This window comes from Aquarana catesbeiana, linkage group LG08 (genome assembly GCF_042186555.1).
Source record: "Aquarana catesbeiana isolate 2022-GZ linkage group LG08, ASM4218655v1, whole genome shotgun sequence".
Taxonomy (NCBI): Eukaryota; Metazoa; Chordata; class Amphibia; order Anura; family Ranidae; genus Aquarana; species Aquarana catesbeiana.
This window is the reverse complement of record NC_133331.1, coordinates 143,432,022-143,457,036: the sequence shown is the minus strand read 5'-3', so window position 1 is coordinate 143,457,036 and position 25,015 is coordinate 143,432,022. Positions and strand designations below refer to the sequence as shown.

At 44.3% G+C, this 25,015-nt stretch overlaps 1 protein-coding gene across 2 annotated transcripts in view; it reads right to left on the bottom strand.

The window, feature by feature from the left end:
• TLL2 (tolloid like 2) overlaps positions 1–25,015 on the bottom strand; it is a 323,112-nt gene that overhangs the window by 5,350 nt on the left and 292,747 nt on the right. For both annotated transcript variants that reach the window (XM_073596512.1, XM_073596513.1), the window contains 3 exons: positions 10,318–10,445; positions 9,081–9,294; positions 8,667–8,917 (listed from right to left, as the gene is read on the bottom strand). In XM_073596512.1, coding sequence (XP_073452613.1) covers positions 8,667–8,917; positions 9,081–9,294; positions 10,318–10,445 — 593 coding nt within the window. The remainder of the gene's footprint in view (positions 1–8,666; positions 8,918–9,080; positions 9,295–10,317; positions 10,446–25,015) is intronic.

Below are 25,015 nucleotides of genomic sequence, written 5' to 3'. Positions count from 1 at the left end.
GAAATGGGGGAATCCTCCTCACTGAGCTATTGTATTCTGACAGCAGGGAGGATTCCCTGTTGTCAGAAATACACGGATAAGGCATTACAGGCTACAGCCTGCAGTGCTGACTGAGCTGGCAAAATCTGACAGGACAGTTGTACAGAAGTTGATCGTTACATCGACTTCTGTATAACCTCACTGCCCATACATGGTTCGTTAAGTATTTTTAATACCAAGCATTAGAAAAAAAAAATTAATAATCAAATTTTTTTTTTCTTATTCACTAAACCTTTTCTCTTTAGGGTTTCTACTTCTAAAACTTTTGTTAACTTCTGGCTAGCGTTGACAGTGAGCTTTTACAAGGTGTCCACTGAGAAGACAGCTTTTCCAGTTGGAGATCAAATAATCATTCATGAGATCCAATATGGATTCATGAAAAATGAAGGCTTTCAATAGTGATTTTACTACAAGAAATGCACACTTAACAACTCCACGCCAATGTGATGTTTTGCGAACTGTACACATGTGAAAATTATAGAAATAACATAAGATAACTCATTAAAGCGGAACTTCAGTCTTTTTTTTTTTTTTTTTAACTTTCCATCTGTTAAATCCTTTGCCCTTGTTGTTTTAACTTTGGATAGTAAAACACTTTTTTTCTGCCAGTAAATACATTATACAGCCTACTTCCTGTTTGTCTGGTAAAAAGGCCTAGGCTTATGACACCATGCACAGCTCTCACTCTTGTGAGTGTTTGCCAGGAAGGGAGGGGGATGAGTCATAAAAGCTGGACGTGTGTGTCTGTAAATCCAGGAAGTGAACAGGCAGCAGCTTCAGCTGCCCACAGTTAAAATGGCTGCAGCCAGACTCAGTGGAGGGAGATTTCTGCACCATATTTAGCAAGTACAGAATCACAGTATATATAAAATATGCAAAGTAGTTGGAGGGGAGTTTCAGAATGGCAAAGATGTTTTTATTACAAATTATGTGAGCAGACTGCAGTTCCTCTTTAATGTGGCTTAGTGAATGAATGTTAGGAGGGGTTTTTAGAAAAGGGATGCACTGTAGAACCCTGAGCTGGAGGAAGAATACCGCACAAGTGTTACCAAAGAGCATGGCAAAGAGCAGGGCAGTAACAGAGCAGGCAAAAGGCAGAGCAGTAACTAAGAGCCTGAAGGCATGCAGAAACCAAAATCTGTTTTCACCTTACATATAGCAAGTTAGAGGTGGTGGATCACATACAATAATCTTCTAGAAGGCAAAATAGTTCCAATATGTTTTTGAAGTCCATTTTTAAATAGAGTGGAGAAGAGTTAAAATTTTTTAGATCTGTCTGTGATCCCAATTAGGAGATTTTCCTTAAATTTCTGGTGCCTGTGGCACCAGGTAAGCCCAGAAAAACGTAAAACACACCCCACCTACTTTATGGGTAACAGCACTACCTATGCACTGTAAATAAAATCCACATAAAAATATAGATATCGGGGGAGTGGCCTGGACCGGCATGGTGTAGGGGGCAAGAACCAGGAGCTCCGCTTGCCAAAAATCCGAACATTCAGATCCTGGAGTTGATACTTCTCATTTTCACCTGCCTCTGGGTTCCCTGCCTCCCCCTGCCCGCGGGTATCATGTCACCGCCGAAGCAGAAAACTGATCCAGCCGCTAAGCTGGCAAAATACAGGAACACAGACAAGGATCGGGGAACAGGAACACCAACTTAATATGGTGCTAGCCAAACAGGATGACATAGAAAATCGTCTAAGGAGATGCAGCCTACGCTTTATTGGCCTGCCTGAAGGTTCGGAGGGCTCTGACCCCCCCTCATTTCTTAAGAATTTACTTATCAGCACCTTTGGGAGAGCCGAGTTCTCTACCTCCTTTGTGGTCGAGTGGGCTAAACCCCCTCCCCAGGGTGCGCTGCCAAGAACATTTATTGCTAAAATGCTCAACTTCCGAGACCGGGCTGCTGTTCTCAGGCTGACCAGGCTGAAGGGCAACATCCCCTTTAAAAACACCAAAATCAAGGTATTCCTGGACTTCTTGGCGGAAGTCCAAAAGAAGAGAGCCCTTTTTACAGAAGCAAAGCGACAACTGCGGATCCGCCATTACTCCTACGCGATGCTTTTTCTGGCGAGGCTGCGTGTTGTTGGCGCAGATCGTGCATATTTTTTCGACACACCAGAGGCCGTCTTCGCCTGGCTGGAGGATAGAGCGGCGCCGGATCGTGATCCTGCCTAAATATCCTGGACCCTGACTGATTTGTTCCTGATGTGGAACAAGCTCTGATGCATATATGTGTCATCCAGAATGCCTGAAATCCGTCCCTCATATAGGTACTGTGCCATGGTTATGTGTTGTCACCTCGCCCCATATCTTACAATCGCACGTACCTTCTCCTTGCATGAGGACTGCCTACCCCCCTGACTATGCTGACTATTAATCCCAACTGATGTATCCCTATGATGACTCCGGAATCCTATACCCATCTCTCCCCATCTATGCTGTGTGAATTCCCCGTGGTTGGGCCTGGAAAGGAGCCTTTTAGATGGACATGCAGTATAACTAGACTTCCTATATTCTGCTGGCAAGTCACCACCTGTTATGACACTTGGATTGGGGACTATGGATGCTATGTCCCCTAGATCAGTGATCTTGCTCCTGATACTATTGCTCGCTTTGCAGCGACATATCGCTCCCCTAGCTGCGGGAGTCCCTATGGAACCCGTTACTTCTCATTTTGTAACAGTTGCTTTCGGGCTCAAGTAAAGTTTCCCTGGCCTGCCCGGTCCCAGCAAACTGCATTTGTTCTTAATTGGATGCATTAGCATACCCGGGTATGCTAGAGTGTTGATAAAGTTACAGTCAGAATGCTCTGATTGGTTTAATGTTTGTTTTATGTATTACATGCTGAAGAGTAATAGATCTTGGTGTTTATCTAAAAGTACAGTCGCTTTGTATTATGGCAGGTCATTATATTATATGGCTCTAGCATACAGGATGCGGACCGGCCCCATCTGCCCTGCCCCACCCGACCCACTTTGGGGTCGGTGGGGGGAAACGCAGACCCTCCTGAATGTGGAGGTACCTGTGGGCAATGGACATCAGGTACCCAAATTTGTCTATCCGTTACCATGTTAGATGTTAAATGTCTCACATGGAATGTGAGGGGTCTTAGGGCAAAGCCTAAACGAAACGCAGTCTTATATCTTAAGGCACAACGGGCAGACCTTATGGTGTTAGTGGAAACTCATCTCACGGGTCAACTTCAGACGACGCTTAAAAAGCCCTGGGTGGGATGGCTATATCAAGCTCCATACACTGCCAACTCCAGAGGTATTGCTATACTCGTGGCAAAAACAGTACAATTTGTGTTAATAACCCTCAGGTCTGACCCCCAGGGTAGGTTTCTATTTTTGCATGCTAAATTAAATGGCCTAGAAGTGCTAATACTAGCATTCTACATACCACCCCCCTTCCAATTTAACATTTTACATGAAGGGTTGGCGTTTATGTCTCAGTTTCCCACCATTCCTGCAATGTGGCTAGGCGACTTTAATAAGGTTATGAATAGGGAACTGGACCGTATTTCAGCAACACCCCATGATAACCCATCTCAATCATACACTAGGTTTGGTAAAATCATCACTGATTTGGCCCTTATAGATACTTGGAGACACCCTAACCCGTCAGATAGGGCTTATTCATACTTCTCCACATCACACAATACCATGTCATGCATCGACCTCATTCTGATATCTTGTACCCTTATTCCTCTGCTTCAAGATGTAGGATTTAACCCGCGCATTCTGTCAGATCACGCCCCATACTGGATTAAACTTAGGGTCGACTCCCCCCTCAGGATATACAACTGGAAGCTTAATCCATTTTGGTTGACTGTTGTTCCCGACTTGGGGGAGGCTGACAATGAATGGGACTTCTTTTTCCAGACAAATAGAGGCACAGCACCTTTCAGTGTAGTATGGGATTCATTCAAGTCCCATGACCGTATGATCCTATCCCAGCGTATCTCCCGCTATCGCAAGACTTCCTCCCAGGTGCTCAGGCAAGCAGAACAGTCCCTTGTAGAAGCAGAAAAGAACTTTACGGACAGCCCCTCTGCATCCACAGCAGATCAACTAAAACTACAGACCAGATTAGTAAATAACTTACATTTTGAAAAAGCCGATAGGAAAATATACTATAGTAAACAGAGACAGTATGAATGCGGAGAACGGACTGGTCGTCTTTTGGCATATCTAGCACACCTGGATCATAGACCTCCTACAGTGGTCTCGCTTCGGATCCCACTGGCAGGATGGTGACTGATCCTGATGAAGTGGCCGGAGAGTTCCGTTCCTTCTTCGCATCCCTATACTCCTCTACTACTAATAACCCGACAGAAGAGATAGTGTCACTATTATCAAATATAGAATTACTCTGCCTTACCCAACTCCAAATTGAACAGTTAGAAACCCCCCATTACTGAAGGTGAAATAACAAAAGGCGATTTCTCTACTTAACCCATCAAAAGGACTGGGGTCAGATGGATTACCCCTGGAGTTTTACACAACATATAGTGAGACCTTGATTCCCAAACTTTATGAGCTATTTTCTTTTATATTTGAATCTGAGTCTTTACCTTCTTCCATGAGGGAAGCAAATATAGTATTAATCCCAAAACCTGGCAAAAACCCAGAGCTCCCTGAATCCTATCGCCCAATATCCCTTCTCCAATTGGACATAAAAATTTTGGCCAAGATCCTGGCTCTCTGCCTGAATGAGGTGATCCTCACATTAATTCACCCCAAACAGACTGGGTTTATGCCAGCAAAAAACACGGCATACAACCTACGTAGACTCCATATGAACATTCAAGCTGAGCATGATACCATGGGCTCTAGAGTTGTGCTATCTCTCGACGCCGCAAAGGTGTTCGACTCGGTTGAGTGGGTGTACCTTTGAGAGTGCCTCGCAAAATTTGGGTTTGGACCCAAGGTTATTAAGTGGATCTGGCTTCTATATCAGGGCCCGTGCGCCAGGGTCTTGGTCAACGGAAGGGTTTCTGAGTCCTTTCCTCTCTCTAGGGGCACTCGGCAGGGATGTCCACTCTCTCCATTGCTCTATGCTCAGGCAGTAGAACCCCTTGCCTCATCCCTCAGAACACACCCAGGTATTGCGGGGCTGAGCCGTGGAAATCTGCTGGAAAAGATTAGTCTGTATGCAGACGATATGCTATTATACCTGGCAGATGCGGGCCCATCTCTGCAATTAGCCCTGGAGGTAATTCAAAATTTTGGCAGATACTCAGGCTTGAAGATAAATTGGGATAAATCCCAAATCCTCCCGTTAGATGTCAGTGTCCCAACCAAGTACAGACCAGCTCCCCACTCCTTAGGGTTAGTGCTATGACTTATCTCGGAATCATAATAACCCGCTCGCCGGAGGACTACGTCCGCCTCAATTCAGAACCCCTAATAACAATTTTGAAACATAAAACACAGACGTGGGCTAAATTACCCCTTGGGGTGACGGGACGAGTAAACCTGATCAAGATGGTCCTCCTCCCTAAATTCCTATATGTTTTATGGCACGCCCCGATATACCTACCTCTGAGGATCTTTAAGTCTATTGAGGCCATCCTTAATTCTTTTGTTTGGGGATCGGGCCGTCAAACTGTCCCAAACATTGAAGAACCCGACTGAATTGGGTGGTGTGGTGTTACCTGATTTTAATCTTTATTACCTGGCGGCGCAACTGTCCCATTTTTTCCCATTTAGACAAACATGACAAAGAAGGCTATCTATCCCCGATATGCTCCCCGCATGGACGTAGACTTACACACCCTTTCCAGATTCTCTTTAAAGGAACCAAAAAACTGGACAACAGGAAGGGACTACTCTACCATTACTGTAGAATTTGGGAGGTGGTAAAGCGTAAGATTAAGCTGCCACTCACACACTCCCACACCCTTATGGGACAACCCTGCTCTGGGGAAGTTACTAAAGGTGCCAAATCCTGAATTATGGCTTAATCATAGGGTAGGATTCCTGTCGGATGTTTACTGTGACACCGTCTTCAAATCGTTCCAACAACTCAAAAACAGACTTTGGCCTTCCTAACACTATGCACTTTCGTTACCTCCAGCTCCATCACGCCCTTAGAGCTCAATTCGGTGGGACCCCCCCTGATGTAGAACAATTGGATATCCTCTACATTATGTTGGGATCTGACCACCGCAAACTCATCTCGGGGTTCTACAATTCTCTGCTACGACCCACAGCGATGCTACTTGCATATAAATTAAAAGACCTTTGGTCAGGGGATGTGGGGGGGCTGGAGGATGATGAATAGGAAGACGCCTTAGAAACCTGCAAAAAGGTCTCCACTAAATTGTCAGATTGCCTCACACAGCTCTATATTATGCATAGATCATACCTGACCCCTCTCCGCCTTGTCAAATACAAGCCTAATAAGAATCCACAGTGCCCCAGATGTAATAGTTCTTCCAGTACCTTTTTTCACCTTTATGCCCAGCAATACAAGATTACTGGTCCCAGATAGTGAAGTTCATTCATGACGAAATGGGCTCTCCCTTAATGATGTGCCCCAAGCAATGCATACTGGGGGTGTTCCCAGACCCCGATTCAGATAAATTTCATAAAATATTTCTCCAAGAATCACTGTTTATTGCCAGATTGCTGATAGCTAGAAAATGGCTGCAAACTGCACCACCAACACTTCATGAATGGATATCTGCTATAAACAATGTTTTGCCATATAAAAAAGGAAATATATGCCCACAGGGGATGTCCGACCAAATATGGCAAAATATGGGACACTTGGTTAGACAATGCCTCCACATGCAATATGTTGCCTGATTAACACACCTAAGGACATGTGAATCTTATTGGGGTTTCAAAATCTGGATATGTGATGTCCCCCTATTGCATAACTGCTTAATTGTATGTAGTATGATAATATGTATATATATGCCCTGTCCAATACTTCCTTTATGTAGACTTCTTTGCTGTAACCTGAACGATAATGCCACTGTACTATTGATTTATGTAACTTGCTCTTCAAATAAAACACCACGTTAACTGGAAAAAAAAAAAAAATATATATAGATATTATGTTCAATCATAAGTCATATCAATATCACATGCACTCAAATTATATCAGAATACCAAATGTGATCTCAAACACTGTGAACCAATGCAATCAATGTACTTCAGGTGACAATACACCTTCACTACAGTGCTCCAAACACAAAGACAAGGACAGGGTCTACTCACTCCAGAGGACCTGGTACATAGACTTCACACCACACTCAGAGTTTTGACTCCTTATATCAAAAGTCAAAATCAGCATGTGTAGTTCTAGCCAATGTGTTATGGCTTCCATATACAATTATTTTTTTCCTTCTGTTCCAATATAAATTGTGGTTCCAGCTTATATCAGAATGGGCATTTCCATATGCCCCATTAGGGAAGGAAGCAAGAAGGAAGGAGGATAGCTCACAGTGAAAAGCACCACTGTTTTTATTTTAAAATGTAAAAGAAATGCATTTAGAGTGAAAAATAATGATTTAGAAAAGCATTAGATTCCAGGATTAAAAGATGGCCGGCATGTATTACCAGAGCCGGAAGTGATGTCAAACTGAAGGTACCTGGCCAACATGTTTGGTCATAGGAAATTACATCATGTCATTTACTATGGCAATAGGCATTGGGGGGGGGGGGTCCCCCTCTAGTTTGACTTCTGGCACCAGAAATTTTTATTACGTGGGCCATCCTTCTCTCTTCCTTAATGGGACATATGGAGTACCACATCCTGGTTTAAGCTGGAACCACCATTTATATTGGAATATAAGGAAAAACAAAATCGCTTGGAGTATATGGAAGCCATAACACCTTGGGTAGAACTACACATGCTGGTTTTGACTTATTGATGCAAGGAGTCAAAACTCTGGTGAGTGTGGTGTGAAGTCTGTGTGCCAGGTTTTCTGGAGTGAGCACACAGTGGAGTACGTACACCCTGTCCCTGTCTTAGTTTGAAGCACTGTAATGAAGGAGTGGTACTGTCACCTGGATAGCACATTGATTGCATTGGTTCACAGCGATTGAGATCACATTTGGACTTATTGCTGATCTGATTTGTGAGACCACATGATATTGATAGAATTTAGGATTGCACATAAAAAATGTTTTTATGTGGATTTAATTACAGTGTATAGGTAGCGCCGTTACCCATAGGGTAGGTGGGGGATTTTTTTTTTAGTTTCTTTAGTTGTTTTTACACAGCATAACAGCAGCAACCTGAGTTTTTGCTCATCTTTTTTCATCACCGTCTTTCACTATTTTGTTTGACATCAACATATCCATAGCACGAGTTACTATTTCTTTATATACACACACAAGTCCAAAAAAATAATTCCCCATTTTATTAAGAAAAGTGATTTGCCTTTACTTTTTTTTGGATAAAGCACAAACGTGTTAGACCCCCAGTAAGCTTGATGTTTCCCCACCACTTCCTGTCCTGACAGGAATGGAGGTCAAGTCACCCCAATAGGAACACTGCAATAAAAAAAAAAAAAAAACTTACTGGGGGGTCTAACACATTTGTGCTTTATCCGAAACAATATAAAATGTTAGAATGTCTTTTGCTGCCCTCTAAAAACGTACCCCTGATCCACAATATCTTGCCAGCCTTGGAGCAGTACGGTCATATCCATCATAGATTTCTACGTAGTCATAACCACAGTCTGATTCTTCCTCCATTTCAAATGTTTCAAAGATTAATTCCACACCATAGCCATCTTCTGCTACAATAACCCACTCACAGTTCAACTGTACTGGGTAATTGTTATCGCCATACTGGGCATGGGAATACAGATCCTTGGTCTGGATCTCCGCTTTTAAGCGTCCTCCACATTCTAAATAGGAAAAAAAAAATGCTAATAGGAATACATCCAAAAAAAAAAAAAAAAACCACAAGCAAGGCTGTACATTGCTTTTAAAAAGACCAGTGCATTTTTCTTTAGGTCAGCTTCATTTTAAAAATGAGTCAAAAGAAATCAGTAAAGTATATGCATATACCTGTACTATATTTGGCCTGGAATCCTTTTCTCTGCACTGAAGCATCAGAATAAAAATGCAGAAACATATTGTTTGTTGATGCAATTACAGGCTCTGGTTTTGTGCTGCCGCAAAATCGCCCAAGAATGGGGAATTTACTGGTTGGTCCATCGTACAGTTCAAGGTGATCATAAGCACATTCCTGGTGCAGTTCAATTTCAAAGTCATTGAAAACCTAAGAGCATAATTATGATCAGTAGAATACACATCTTTATAAGCAAGGTGAGCTCAGGCACACTATTTGGGAAGAATATCATTGTTTTCCATAAACCACTTTAAGAGTCAATAGAATGGTTAAACCATGTACTGTATAGGCAAAACTTTTTTTTTAGTAACAGAACTCACATTTTTTTTTTTAAATTTCCCTACATGTCCATATTAGGCCAATTCACCCCATTTGTCCAACTGAGCACGGTATTCGAGAATAAAAGCGATGGAAAATCTACCATTTTACAATTGTTGAAATGAAAATCAAGGGGTAATGTTCCAGGGGGGGGGTGGAAAGTTAGTAGAGGGTTTCTTTCATTTCCTGATGCAACTCTGGGACAGGAAATGAGAGGAAATCTCCCAACAGGACAAAGATCACACAAAAACTGACAGATTTTAAACTTCCCTATCCAGAAAAAAATAAAAATAAATATACTTTACAAAGAATTATGTGCAGTTTCCAGAACCAAGATCATCTTCACCAGTACTACAATTTCTTAGAGGACCTCATCTAGGAAGTACTGGGTTCATTATGCAAGGTTCAGTTTATAAAACCCAAAAGACTACATAAACTTGAGGCTAAAATGGACAACAAAATACCAATGACTTGGAAGTCAATCTATTTATGAAATCACAATGGATTATTCCCCACTATGGTTGTTATACTTGTTTACAGTTTAAGAAATAAAGGTAAGACAATGTACGATCAAAATTTTCTGATACTGCTGACCATCCGCTACTTTGAGGGAACACAGATGAACCTCTTACTACACTGGTGAATATTTCTCCACAAGAGGATTTAGACGAAAATATGGAATTTACCTTTATTTTTTTAGAATTTTTTATTTTAAAAGGGTATGCATCATAACAAAAAAGACAATGAAATTCACATCTATTAAGGTCATAAGCCATCATGTATAATGTAGGCCAAAGTGCAATACCTTTAATAATTTAGCATTCCTATCTCTCATATTAATGGAAGGACACTTACAAGTTTGACTCTATGACCAGCAGTAGTGGATATGCCCCATGTGCACTCCTTGCGGCTTGGATACTTCTCAGGATAACTTGGGCTTGAAATGGTTCCCTCAGCATTCACAAGTCTGTGTTCACAGCCAGCTAGAGATAAGCACTGTGTTAGCAACAAGCAATGATTTAAACAATGCACTGGCCTTTTGCATTCACACATTTGGAACTTAAAGTGGAGGTCTGCCCACCACTGCAAAAATTAAAAGCCAGCAGCTGCACATACTGCAGCTGCTGACTTTGATTAATCGGACACTTACCTGTCCTGGAGTCCAGCAATGTCGGCACCGCAGCTGATGTTTCCATCAGCTGTCGGGTGCATGCCGCCTCCATTGCGAGTAAGGGAACCCGGCAGTTAAGCCTTACAGCTTCACGCTGGGAACCCTACTGCATATGCGGTCAGGGAGGGAGTCCAGGTGGTGACTTCACGAACGGAAGCTCCACTTTTAGGTGGAACTCCGCTTGAAGTTATTTAAAATATTCCATAGCAACCAAGACCTGTATGAATTGTAATAAATGTTGGCAAATTGATAAGCATCTACCTACATCAGTCCCTGCATAAAGCACATTAGACCTTAAATACAGGAACAAATATGTAATACATTGCGGCTTCCATATGTCCTTGGATGTGAAAGCTACATTGGTGTCTTCCATTTTTTTTTACTTTCGCCTGGTGATCCTTCTTGTCCTAGGGTGACAATGCTCTCTGTACTATATCTATGGAGAAGCAACGTCGCCCAAGGACAGGAAGTGTTATGCCTACAGAACACTTCCCCCTCTCATCATAACATAGGGGAGTTGTTCTGTAGTCCACAGAGAACCAATAACACTGTTGGTATATTTAACAAGCGGAAAAGGAAGCCAATGGGAAATGTTAATTTTTAGGGTACACCAGGGCTGGCGCAAGACATTGTTCTGCCTGGGTCCAAGAATGAAATGCTGACCCCCCCCCCCCCAAAAACAAACAAAAAAAACAAAAAAATAAAAAAAAAACTGCGCCCACCAAAAGGCCCCCACATCCAAATCAATAAATTTATAAGCAAGTCAGGTTTAATGCAACAGCACCTTGTCTATACGCAAAGTTATATGACATACCATTATGTTCAATTCCAAACCACAAACTCCAGTATTATTTTGCTATATAGCTTTACTGGCATGGTGATAGCACTGATGGGGCACAGTGATTGCACTGATGGGGCACCGGATCGTGCCAGCTCGCTCTGCTACCGTATTTCTCTCTCCTCTCACCACAAGCTGAACTGGCAATGACACTGGTTTGACGACGAGCGATTGCTCTGTCATTGGACAGAGTGATCAAGTGGTAAAGGGCTGCTGTCATTGGCCCTTTACCCCAATCCATGAGGGCTGAGTCCACAGCATTCATTTCCGAGAAGCGCGAGACTGGGATGCCATCATATGATAGCCTCCCAGAACTAGCTAGCCGCGCTGTAGCCGTCAATCGGCTATAGCGCGGTTGGTAAGTGGGAGGGACATGCATAGATAGAGCAACCAATTAAGCATGCCTGCGGCCTGCCACTCACATTACCTAGATTTACTGTAAAATAAAACTCACCAGCTGACAAAGTGGTACCTGAGTGAGCCTCTTAGTCTGTCTTGCAGCACTGGTGGTGTCCGTGATGAGCGGATACTTGTGCTGTTCTTCTATGCTGTGATGTGCTCCAGGCAGCCTGGCCTTCCACCCGGGAAACCTGCACCGCTCTGGCTCCGCCTCACAAGTCATGCCCACCCGCCCCAAATCAATGCTGCTGGTCACTTGTGACTCATCCCACTCGGCCGCTCCCCAGGCGTACACAGGAGCAGGAGGTAGAGAGACCGTACCGGTGATGACTGTATAATGCTGGCTGCTGCGCTGCCTGTTCCTGCCAGGCGCTGGCGGCCACGACACTGAGGCCGACACAATAGCATACTTTTTTTTACACACTGCATTTCCAGGGGCCAGCAGCGGCGGGACATAGAGGGGGCGGCCGCCCCTGCTTGAACTGCCACTTGGGTCCCATGGACACACAGGGGCTCATGGTGGGGCCGGCCCTGGGGTACACATACACTTAAGTTCTTCATGGGGGAGGGCTAATGTAAATGGTAAAAAAACTCAACATAGTGCCGTCAATTCCATTAGTGTTATTAAACAGAACAAATCTAACCAAACCGGTTGGCAATAAGAAAAGATTTTCTGGAACGCAAACATGCACTGTAGCATATTCATTGTAGCTTGGCCCAGTTTTAAAGGCTGAAGTTTTTTTGTTTTTTTACTTTAATACATTCCCTGCATTAAGATAAAAAGCCTTTTAAGCACAGCTTCCGCTCGCCAGAACCCCCCCCCATAGTTATCTGAACCAGAAACCAATCCAGCAATGTGCACAAGAGCAGCGGCTCTCTCCCTCCTAATAAGCTCAGAGACAGCAGCAGTGGCAATTGGCCAGTGAGGGAGTGGGGTCAGGCTGTGTGTGCGCGATATCCTTCCCCCCTCTTTCTTATAAGTGATCACATAACCTTGGTTCTCAGCTACATAAGGAGCCCAGAGAGCTGAAGGGGAAGAAACTGCAGCACACTGGTCTTGTTCTGGCTGTGCAGGGGGAGGGGGGCGTGTAAGGACAAGTCTGATCATTGTAGGCTTAGCACAGCTAGAGAACTGGCCACGCTGTGTTCTTCTGCCTAGTGTGGCTATTTTTGATAGGAAAGCAGAGGGACTGGCAGGGATACCAGGGATTTCACACAAAAGGAAGCAATACAAAAAACAGCATACTTTTTCATACAAATGCATAGTACAGCAAGCACAAAGAATATGTAAACAAAACATTTCATATTCCTGATAAGAAATGTTAACATATTCACCCATGAACATGAGTAAACTTTTAGGCTTCATGTACACAGCCTACTTTGGCTGCCGGGGGGCAGGAAAAATAAAAACGCAGTTTGCGTTTTCCCGCGGCCAAAACGTTCATATCCTGGACGCGATTCTTCCACGTTCAGGAGAGAGAGGTTGAAGCTCCCCCAACTGCAGCAGCTCCTAAACACTGGTAAAAGCCTATGTGTACATGGATACATAGGCTTTTTTGAAGTTGAGTTTAGGAGCTTTGGCAAAAAAGAAAAAAAAACAAAAAACAAAAAAAACAAAACAAAAACGCTAAAAGCTCCTAAACTCAAATTTAGGCACTGTAGTGAACGTGAAGCTTTACACATGCCAGTTTGGAATGTATTTACATGCATAACATGTCAGAGGAAAAGCACAATTATATAGTCATTTGAGCTTTATTGGCTTGATGAACATTTAATTGAGCTTAGACTGAAGTGTATTTTTGGTTAATACTCATTTCCATTGTTCATTCTCTGATTCTATCCTGGTTTTCTGTAGCCCTACAATAGCAGAACATTGACATCTTTTCCAGATACCTTATTTTAATAAGGACTAATGGAAGTTTAAAGAAAAAAAAAAAAAAAAAAAAAAAAGTAATTAAAATGAATGAAGGTGTCAGTTTATTGGTCATTTTTTACATGCACTTTGTGCCACAAAGTTTACGATCTCAGTACTCAAAGACAGCGTATTTCTTTGGATTAGGTTTTATCTGGGTGCTTGCTTTTTTCTTTGACCTCTGTTTCTGTGAGTTTCCCCCGCAATCCAAAAACATTCTATAGAGCGTTTGAGACTATGGTGGGGCCACTGTGCTATAAGCAGGAGCATGGGCTGATGTGAACATTTAAAGTAGAACTATAGGCAAAACTTTTTTAAAATTTTGCCATCTACATCCCAATGCAGGAGATTTCCAATCAATTCCTGTCCCATGGCCAAAACAGGAAATCCCTAAAAAATGAGGGGAATTCCTTGGGGACCCCAGGTCACCATAACTAGTGTCCCCATTGGAAGATTTCTTCTTACTTTTCTGGGGACAACCCAAAATTTGGGATTTCTATTACTTTACTTAATGATAATGGTAAACAGGAAAAATAGAGGCACAGACAGCAATACAAACTGACAAGCGTTCTAATCCCTCTCCACTCTATTCAAGACTAAAAAAAAAAAAATTGCCTTTAGTTGTACTTTAAGTCTGTTGTGTTTTATTGAAATGCATTTCATTTTATTGAAATTCTGGGCAAAATAAAAACTATGTAGTTTATCTCTGCAATACATGCACATTTTCTTAAGTTTTATTGCAATAAAAAACAAAAAACACTTTGCAAGTACCTAAAAGCACTTGTTGCTCTTGCTTAAAATTCAAAAGAGCCTAAGCTCCTGCAAGGAGCAGATAACAGTGTGTGCTACACTGAAATTCCAACCAGTGTTGTAAGCCCCAAGTTCAGACTACAGAACACCTCCCATGCTCATCTTCTAAGGCTACTTTCACACTGAGGCACTTTGCAGGCACTATAGTGCTAAAAATAGCGCCTGCAAAGCGCCCTGAAAGAGCCCCCCGAGGGCTTTCACACTGGAGTGGTGCGCTTGCAGGATGGTCAAAAAAGTCCTGCAAGTCGCATCTTTGCAGCGCTATAGGAGGGGTGTATTCACCGCTCTTAAAGCGCCCCTTCCCATTGAAAACAATGGCGCAGCGCCGCAAACCCGCCGGCAAACCACCGCTGCATCGGCGGTTTGCCGGTGGGTTTAACCCTTTTTTGGCCGCTAGCAGGGGCTAAAACCGCCCCGTTAGCGGCCGAATAGCGCTGCTAAAGAGACGCTAAAAATATCACCGCTTTATTGGCGGCACCCGCCCCAGTGTGAAAGTAGCCTAAGGGTAGCAATCTAAAGTCCAGCAGGGGAGAACTACAGCAGTGCTGAGAACACTGCTCGGCATTTTAGAACAGCAGAGGCAGTTTTGTCAGCTCACTGAATTTGACAGAACCAGTATTTTTATGTATTTGCTGTGCTTTTTTAAAAAGGGATAAACCTTGTGAGAATGTGCATTCTATTGCAGAAAATGTACTGCATATATTTTTTTAAAGTTTTGCCTAGGCATACAGTACATTTTAGGTAAATTAGAGGCCTAATTTTGCATGGATAATGTCAATGTGTAATAATTTAACCAGGTAAAAAGACCAGCCACCACAGTTATACTGTGACAGGTTGGCTCTCCTGGGCGAATTGCCATCATGGTACGTTGGGTGCATGGCCGCCTAGGGGGGCACACCCATGGCAATCGGATTAGCTTCAGAACCGATCAGTCTCCAGGCCCAGGATTTCTGGCCTGGATCTGGTAATCGGTTCTGGTGAATGAAATGCTTCCTCTGAAGTGTAAACACAGCCAGAGGAAGTGATGTCATCTCCACCCTTTCGGTTCCAAAGAGGAGAGAAAGGACATCTAAAAACATGAGCTGCACCAACACTACACTGACGCAATACACTCCTGATCACTAGTGACACTAATCAGCGTTAGGGCAGTTAGTAGGCCCAGGTAGCATAAAGGTTTAACCCTCTGATCACCCCCCAGTTAATCCTTTCACCCCCTGTCACCAGTGTCACTAATAGTGTACAGATCTCTTTTCTGATCACTGTATTTAGTGTCACGCTAGTTACTGTCAGTCAGGTTTTTATAGGGTCAGGGTACCCGCCATATACTACCGAACAAAGGTTTAACCCCCTTATCGCCCCACAGTACAGGTTTTGGTGTCAGTTTGGGTCAGCGTTAATCCCAAGCAGCGTCAGATTAGTGCCAGTAGCCCTAACTCCCACGCACACACACCATACACCTCCCTTACTAGTATAGTGTCTGAACGGATCAATATCTTTGATCTGATAAGAAGTATATTAGCGTCCCAGTAGTTTAGTGTTCCCAAAAACTTGGAATTAGCAGGATCAGCCCAGACACCTGCTAGCACCTGTGTTTAGCCTCTTTGCTCAACCCACCCAAGTGCAGTATCAATAGATCACTGTCAATTACAAAACACAACACACATAACCGTAGCGTTCGCAGAGTCAGGCTTGATCCCTGCGAACGCGAAGTTTTTTCGCCAGCGATTGAAGCAGCCGCTAACAACCAGTTGCTCTTTTGCCTGCAAGTCGCACTAATTGTACCTGTAAATTTAGAGGCCAAAATGTCCAGACAGAGGTACACTAGTGAAGAGGCCTACACGTTGCTGCGCATGACAGATAAGAGCGATTGGGAAGCCGCCTCATTGTCAGATTGAGGCCAAGCATACGAACTGGTAGAGAGCAGTGGCACCCGACAGATAGCAGGAACCACTACTCGTCAGAGCCAAGGTCAGGTGTACCGACCCTGTACTTCTAGTTGTTGAGGTGCAAGAACCACAGGGCTCTCATATGGAGCAGAGAGCCAGTACTAGTGCCGCTCATCCTTCTGGTGAACTGGCAAGCACCAGCGGCCTAGTAAATCCTGGTCGTAGACAAACCAGCACTGCAGTATCACGTGGTGAGTCCCATAAGTGCAGTTCAAGCTGGTGCGGTGGCCAGCACAAGTAGTGTTCCGCAGCCACCATGAGTTCGAACACAGGCACGCAGAGCCCATAGTGCCCTTCCCGTTGCATATGCCAATCCTAATTGGGAGCCCACCACTTCGGCAGCGCCCAAACTGACCCCCTATTCACTGGCCAAACACGGAATTCAGGTGGAAACTGTTGATTTTACGTCACTTGGATTTTTATTCACGGTTTGCTGTCACGGAAGATCTCTATAGATCTATTGTGGACCAAAGCAATTTGTATGCTGATCAATTGTCGCTAATCCCCAGTTGACCCTTGCCAGAGAATGGAAACCTGTTACGGTTTTCGAATTTAATACCTTTTTTAGGCCTATCCCTCCTCATGGTCATTACTAAAAAAAGAGTGCGTTGCGGTCATATTGGTCCATTGACCCAATTCACTATATGCCGTGTTCTCTGCTTCCATGACCAGGATGTGGTACAAGCAGATCATGCATTTCAATGACAATGAACGGTCGTCCTCGGGGTGACCCTGAATACGATTGGCTCCACAAAATTCGGCCCCTTGTAAACCACTTCAACCAACAGTTTGCAGCCTTGTTTATTCCCAATTAAGTTGTCTGCATTGACGAGTCCCTGAATAAATTTTCTGCCCGCTTGTCTTTCAAACAGTATCTCCCCAGAAAGCGTGCCAGATATGGGGTCAAGTTGTATAAGCTCTGTGACAGGGCAACAGGCTATACATATAGTTTTATGGTTTACATGGGAAAAGACAGTCACGTGGAGCCCCCCCAACTGCTCAGACTACATAGGGAGCGCTGGCAAGATTGTTTGGGCCTTGGTGTCACCCTTATTTGGAAATGGGTACCACTTGTACGTGGACAATTACACAAGCATGCCACTTTAGTCACCTTTTGATTGTGGAATTGGCGCATGTGGCCCCGTGTGATCTAATCGCTGGGGCTTCCCCCAGCGGCTTGTAGATTCCTGACTTAGATGGGGGATAGAGCCTGCTTGAAGTGTAATAATTTGCTCGCAGTGAAGTGTAGTGATACACGGAAACTGCGGCTGGTGTTGTTGTTAAGCCCCTCTGTGTCCACAAATACATCCTTAACATGGGAGGCGTGGACTTCAACGACCAGATGGCGCCGTACTTAATTGCTCATAAGGCCAGACGCTGGTATAAAAAAAAAAAAAAAAAAAATAGGATTTTTATAACCGCTTACCTGTAAAATCCTTTTCTTGGAGTACATCATGGGACACAGAGCCACAGTAATTACTGTATGGGTTATATGGCACTTTCAGGTGATGGACACTGGCACACCCTAGACCGAAAGTTCAATTCCCCATATAACCCCTCCCCTTACCGGGAGTACCTCAGTTTTGTAGCAAAGCAATACACGTGTAACCAGAAAGAGGGGAGGGTCCTCTGTGTCCCGTGATGTACTCCAAGAAAAGGATTTTACAGGCAAGTCATTATAAAAATCCTTTCTTTATCGTACATCACAGGACACAGAGCCACAGTAATTACTGTATGGGATGTCCCAGAGCAATGCCACCTGAGGGGAGGGGACACAAACAAAAAGTAGGGAGCAATCAGACCTGAGTATATACTGCCGCCTGCAGTGCACTGCGCCCAAAGGCAATATCCTCATACCTTCTTACATCCACCTGATAGAATCTGGTGAATGCATGGACTGAAGACCAGGTTGTGGCCTTGCAGATTTGAGTCATGGAGGCTTGGTGATGCACTGCCCACGAAGCAGTGACAGCCCTGGTGGAGTGTGCTTTGATAAGGTGGAACCTTCCTCTTCAAGCCATAAGCTTGAATAATTACTTGCCAAATCCATTTGGCAATAGTGGATTTCAACTATCCTTTCCAACACAAACAAAACATCTGTTTTTCGAATCTGATCAGTCATCTTCAAATAGATTTTGACTGCTTTCACTACATCCAAAGAATGTAGTGACTTTTCTTCCTTAGAACAGGGTTCTGGAAAAAATGAAGGTAAAACAAAATCCTGATTTAGGCGAAAACCTGAAACCACCTTTGGCAGAAAGCTAGGATGAGGACGCAATACTACTTTATCCTTGTGAATGATTAAATATGGTTCTTTACAGGAAAGAGCCGCCAACTCTGATACCCTTCTTGAAGAAATGGCTACCAGAAAAACTAGCTTCCTTGTCAAAAGCACCAAAGGAATATGTCATATCGGCTCAAAAGGCTGTTTCTGTAATGCTGACAGAACTAAATTCAAGTCCCAAGGGTTCAGGGCTGCTCTAACCGGTGGATTAAGCCGTGTTACCCAGTTATAAAGCTTCGCACCAAAGAATGGACTGCAAGAACAGACCACAAGAACTACCGACTTCCTTTCCCCCTTGATCCTGCGAAGAAGTCGAGGTAGCAGCAGAATAGGAGGGAATGCATAAATCAGTGAGAACTGATCACCAACGCATCTGTTCCGCATGCGAGTGGATCCCTTGTTCTTGACACAAAGTTGTCAACTTTGTTGTTGAACCTGGACGCAAACAGATCTACATGCGGGATCCCCCATGTTTGGCATATAGTCAGGAAGATGTCGGGGTGAAGGGACCATTCCCCCGGGAACAACTGCTGGCGACTTAAATAGTCCGCCTGCCAGTTCTCTACCCCTGGAATGAAGATTGCCAATATGCACGGCACAGGCTTTTCTGCCCAGGATAGGATATGGTTTACCTCTCCCTGGGCTGCCTGACTTCTGGTTCCCCCTTGGTGATTGATATAAGCCACTGCTGTGGCATTGTCGGATTGAATCCTGACAGGAGAATTCTGCGGCCTGAATATCCAGGCTCTTAGGGCTAGACACGCTGCCCGAATCTCTAGAATGCTGATGGGCAAGGTCCTTTTGGTTCTGGACCATTTCCCCTGGCAGACGCCTCTTCCAGGACTGTTCCAACCTGAAAGGCTGGCATCTGTGGTTACCACCTTCCAGGTAACCGGTAAGAAGGATTTCCCCTTCTGCAGATTCTCGGATATCCTCCACCAACTGAGGCTCTGGTGCACTTTTGGCGACAAACGCGTTGGAAAATCTAGTGCTCGGACCTTCTTGTTCCAGACCAATAGGATACTGTTTTGCAGCAGTCTCGAATGAAACTGAGCATAGGGAACTGCTTTGAATGAAGCCACTATCTTCCCCAACAACCTCATACAAAAGACGAATGGAAGGACCCTTCTTTGCCCTGACCACCTGAACCAGCTCCTTTATGGCGCTGATCTTTGCCTGGGGTAAAAACACTATTCTGGGCTGTACCTATAACCAGAACCAACCTAGGTATTCCAGGTAGTCGACTGTGGTGACCATGCTTTGGTCCAAGCGGGCTACCGACTGGTCCATCAAGTGCAGGTCGTCTAGGTATGCCATTATTGTTATACCTAGAGTCCTTAAATCTGGCCAGAAGTTTTGTAAACACCCAAGGTGCAGTAGCTACAATCTGAAAATGAAGTTTTTCTATGTCGAAACGCAGATACTTCTGGTGAGTGGGGAAAGTGGGTACATGCAGATATGCATCCTTGATGTTAATTGATGCCAGTAGTTCTCCTCCTTGTAGGATGGAGACTACTGATTGGATTGATTCAATGCGAAAAGAGTGAATTTTCAGCAACCGGTTTAGATATTTGAGCTCTAGAATGGGTGTGACATCCCATCTGGTTTTGGAACCGTGAAAAGGTTTGAATAAAACCCCAATCCCTGCCCTTCTGTGGGGACCACCATGATCAGTTTTTGAGACAAAAGTCGGTCTAACGCTAGAAAGACTTTTTTCTCTGGATCTTTGGGGACATTTGACCTGAAGAAACGAGGAGACGGGAATTCTCGGAACTCTAGTTTGTAACCTAGGGCTATTGTGGAGACCACCCATCTGTCTCGAAATTCTTCTTGCCAGACCCTTGAGAACTGCAGAAGTCTTCCCCCCACTCGAGCGAGTGCGCCCCTTCATAAAGGGGCTTTAGCGTTCTGTCTTGTGGGTTTCCTCCCCCCAGGATTTCTTTTGTCGCTGGGGTTGATCCTGAGGTTTGGAGGCCGTCGCGACTGCCTGGATGCTGATGCCCCTGGCACTGGAGAAAGAGCCCGTTTAAATGAGACATTTACTCTTTTTCTTAAATGGTAAAAAGGGAACTTTTCCTACTTGATATTTTTTGGATATATTTGTCCAAATCCTCCCCAAACAGTTTTTTACCGCGAAAAGGAAAACCAGCCAGGAACTTTTTGCATGGCGCTTTGGCTGCCCAACTTTTCAACCACAAGATTCTACGCATATGTACCAACCCAAGCGTAAGGCGAGAGGTTTGAAGAATAGCGTTTGAAGAATAATCTTCGATTGCGTCAATTGCAAAACACAAAGCCGCTGGCAGCTCGGCTCCTGGGCCTGCTGTTCATGGAAAACCTTGAGCACCTGTTTCAAATGGTCGCTCAAGGATCGACATACCCCAGTTGCCGTCACTGCAGGTTGAGCCACTGAACCTGCCAAGGTGAAAATTTTTAACAGGCATTCCAATTTTTTATCAGTTGGATCCCTAAGCATTTGCGCATTGTCAACCGGACAAGTCAAACTTTTATTCACAGAGGATATAGCAGCGTCAATTGCTGGTATACTCAACAGCTTAGTAAATTTTTCCTCCATAGGATAAAGTGTTGAAAACTCTTTAGGAGGGGGAAAAAAAAAAAAGCTTATCTGGGTGATCCCACTCAGAATACATAAGCTTTTGTAATAATGAATGGACAGGAAAGGCATGCAAGGCTTGAGGAGGCTTTAGTGAACCCAAACAGGAAGTGGGCTCTTCAATGGACTCCGTTAAGGGTTGCTTAAAATGTGGAGGGGACCATTTCAGTAAGAGAAGAGAAAGCACCAGTAACTTCTCAGCATGTGAAGCTGAAGAAGTTCCTTCCCCACTTGATCCCTCGGAAGAGGAATCATCAGCCTCTTTGCGGTCCCCTGAGGGGGATTCATCTTCCACCTCCCACTGTTCCTCCGTTTAAGGTCCTGGGTGGTAGAAGAGGACCGAATGTGTTTCCTTACACTCTGAAGATGTAATTAAAGCCAATAATCTTTCCTCCAAGCCACTCATAGCTGAGGAAAAAACCTGCTCAGTTATATAGACAGGGGCTGAAGTGTTGGAAGCAATTGCGGCCCCTGATGACCCTGATTGCCCACTCTGAACAGCCTCCTTAGATCTTTCAGGGGGGATGGTGTTGCAGAGGGAGGGTCCTTAGGGTGACCCATTTGTGCCCTTGGTTTTTGTGGTATTTGAACCACCCCCCTCTGGTCATAGTGCTGAGCACAAACGCAGGAGGTACTACCAAAAAAATGCACCCACTGCTGAATAATCCAGCAACTGCAGCTGCTTTTAAGCTCAGCCTGATGCTTAAGTAAATGTGCACTGGGAATGCCTGTGTCACCAACCCTCACATGCCACCCATCCGCTCTGTGTCCCTCCTTCAGCTGTATGCATCTGAAAAAAAAGGTGCACTTTATAGCTACACAGCCTGCGTTGTGGACACTGAAGCACACCAAAGCTGCTAAGCCCCGCCCCACCCACCGTAACCCCCTCATATTTTTCAAAATAGATCATTTTCCCCGCTCGAGCGGTCTCCGATCTGACCGGATCGCATGGAGGAGGGCTGGGGTAGAGGAGAGGAGGGGAGCTGCCGATAGGAACCGTTGGAATGGCGGCGGGAGCGGCGCGGCACACCGCCGACTGAGCAATGCTCCCTCTGCCTCTGGGAGTGAAGCTATCCAGATGGGGGGACATTCCAAGGAGAAAAAAAACCCCCATCCCATGTCTTACCTGGGCTTGGGCTGGAGGAAGCATGCAGCTTGTATTGACACAGAGCGAGACTGACAAGCATGGAATCAGGTACGTACTCCTGACAGCCCCCGGTGGTGACTACAGGCATGACATTTACTTTAAAGGAGAAAACCCAAAAGAATTAGAATAATTCCTTAGGAACCTCCCTTACCTTATCCAGCTGCAGGGTTCTGTGGTAACAGACCCAATCTTCACCACTCATGGTGGGCTCCGTTAAAAAACCTTCAGGGACAGGGGGCCCCCTTTTTATCGGGGGATCCACAGCCCTGGGCCTGTAAAGCACCCCGCCAGGAATATGGCTGAAAAAAACCAAATACTGGATCCCCGGGTCCAGCGCTCTAAAAAAGAGAAGCATTACAGGCAAAACCTTGTTTCTTCTGACACAATTCCTGGGTACCAATCAATTCAGCCTGGAAAAGACACTTTGAATGGATCTGGTTGCATAGCTTGCCCCAGCAAAGAATATTCCAGCAGGGCTCAGCACAGCAAATCTTTACTCGTGACCAACACCTAAGACACTGGCGAAAAAACTGAGGTACTCCCAGTAATGGGATGGGTTATATGGGGAATTGAACTTCCTGTCTAGAGTGTGCCAGTGTCCATCACCTGAAGGTGCCATATAACCCATACAGTAATTACTGTGGCTCTGTGTGCCGTGATGTACGATAAAGAAAAGCGTCTGTATATTTATTCCCATTGGCTCTGCTGAACGCTTATGTGCTATACAAAGCGTCAGGACGAACTGGATCCTTCCTAGAATTCCAGGAAGAGATCACAGCCCTTCTGTTTCCAGATGGTGCTGTGGCCCAACTTCCCGATGCTAATGCAGTGAGCCGACTGCATGAAAGGCACTTTCCAGAAGTCCTAAGTGGTTTTATTGTCCCTCCTGTCCTGAACAACCTTGTCTCTGCATTGGTGAATGTTTCCGTAGCTACCACACACTAGTGGAGTATTAGTGTAGGGTACAGCACTGCAGAGTCCTAGGGCACACCAACACAGGGTCTCGAAAGATGAGATCACATTTTGAGAGACCTTAATATGCAACATTTACAGCTAAAATAAAAGTGCAAAAAAAAAAAAAAAAATGAAAAAGCACAAAATTGTTTTATACACACTCTTGTACCCTCTTGTTACTGTATTTTATGCTTAACTGTAATGTTTTATTGTATTTGCTTTGCAGGTACACCATTCAGCTGCAGCGCGGGTTTATTTATTCTTTTTTTTTTTTTTTTTTTAATCTTTATGTAAATTTTTCACAAGGCCATACAAAACGTGAGAGAGTAGCCAAAAAAAAAAAATAGACAAAAACATTCACTAATCCCAACATCATCTCTCAGAAACCTCCCCACTACCCACCCTCCCCTCCCCGTACCCCACCCCCCTTCCCCCCTGCAGACATCTGTTGCTGTTTCCTTTACTAGGGTGAAACTACTGGAATACCCCTTGGGGTCGGATTACTTCATCGTCAGTTCGGCATAAGAGAGCGAATTCCTAAAGGTCGTCCAAATTGCCCATCTTCCTCCCCTCGACGCATCATCTTTAAATAACCCGTCTTTCTCCCCTTTCTCTAAAATATGTATTTCCTGTATTTTGAGCAACCAGTCTCTGACCTTAGGGCCTTCAGTATTCTGCCAATTCTTGGGAATTTCACTTTTTGCTATATTTAATAGTACTGGGATTATAGACGTATTGTACTCCCGATTGCCTCCTTCCGAGCTGTGGAACAGACATATCCATGGGTCATATGGTATTGATTTACCCGTTATCTTAATTATTTGAATTACTTTCTCCCAAAACTTTTTGACCACTGGGCAGCTCCACCAAATATGAGCCATGGATCCCGGCATCTCACATCCCCTCCAACAATTAGGCGACCTATCTGGTTGGTATTTATTGATCTTTACGGGCGTGGCGTACCATCTGGATAGGCATTTATAGTTTGACTCTATCGTTTTTATGTCAGTTGCCGTGCTGTGTGTGGCTGTTAATATGTTGCCCTTTGCATTTTCTTCTAATGGTACCCCTAAGTCCTTCTCCCATTTCTTAATGAATGGCGGCGTTTCCAACTCCTCCCTGATCGATAATATTTTATATATGGCCGACATATATCCTTTCAGCTTATTACTGTTAAATATCTTCTCTATTGGTAATAAATTGTTTTCTTCCCTTATCGGAGCCGGGAGACTTTTAACAAAGTGCGAGAGTTGGGCGTATCGCCATCCATTGAGTCTCATTAGCTCTCTACGTGTGTCTAAGTGCTCATAAGTGCCTATTTTCCCTTTCTTCATAATGTCTTTAACTTGTGTTTTGTTGTTTAAGATCCAGTTACCCCCCACTTCCTCCATCCCCGGGGGGGAACAGCTCTTTATTTTTAAAAAAAATTAATGGTGAATTGTACTCCCACCCATTTAATGTGTGCATCCAATCCCAAA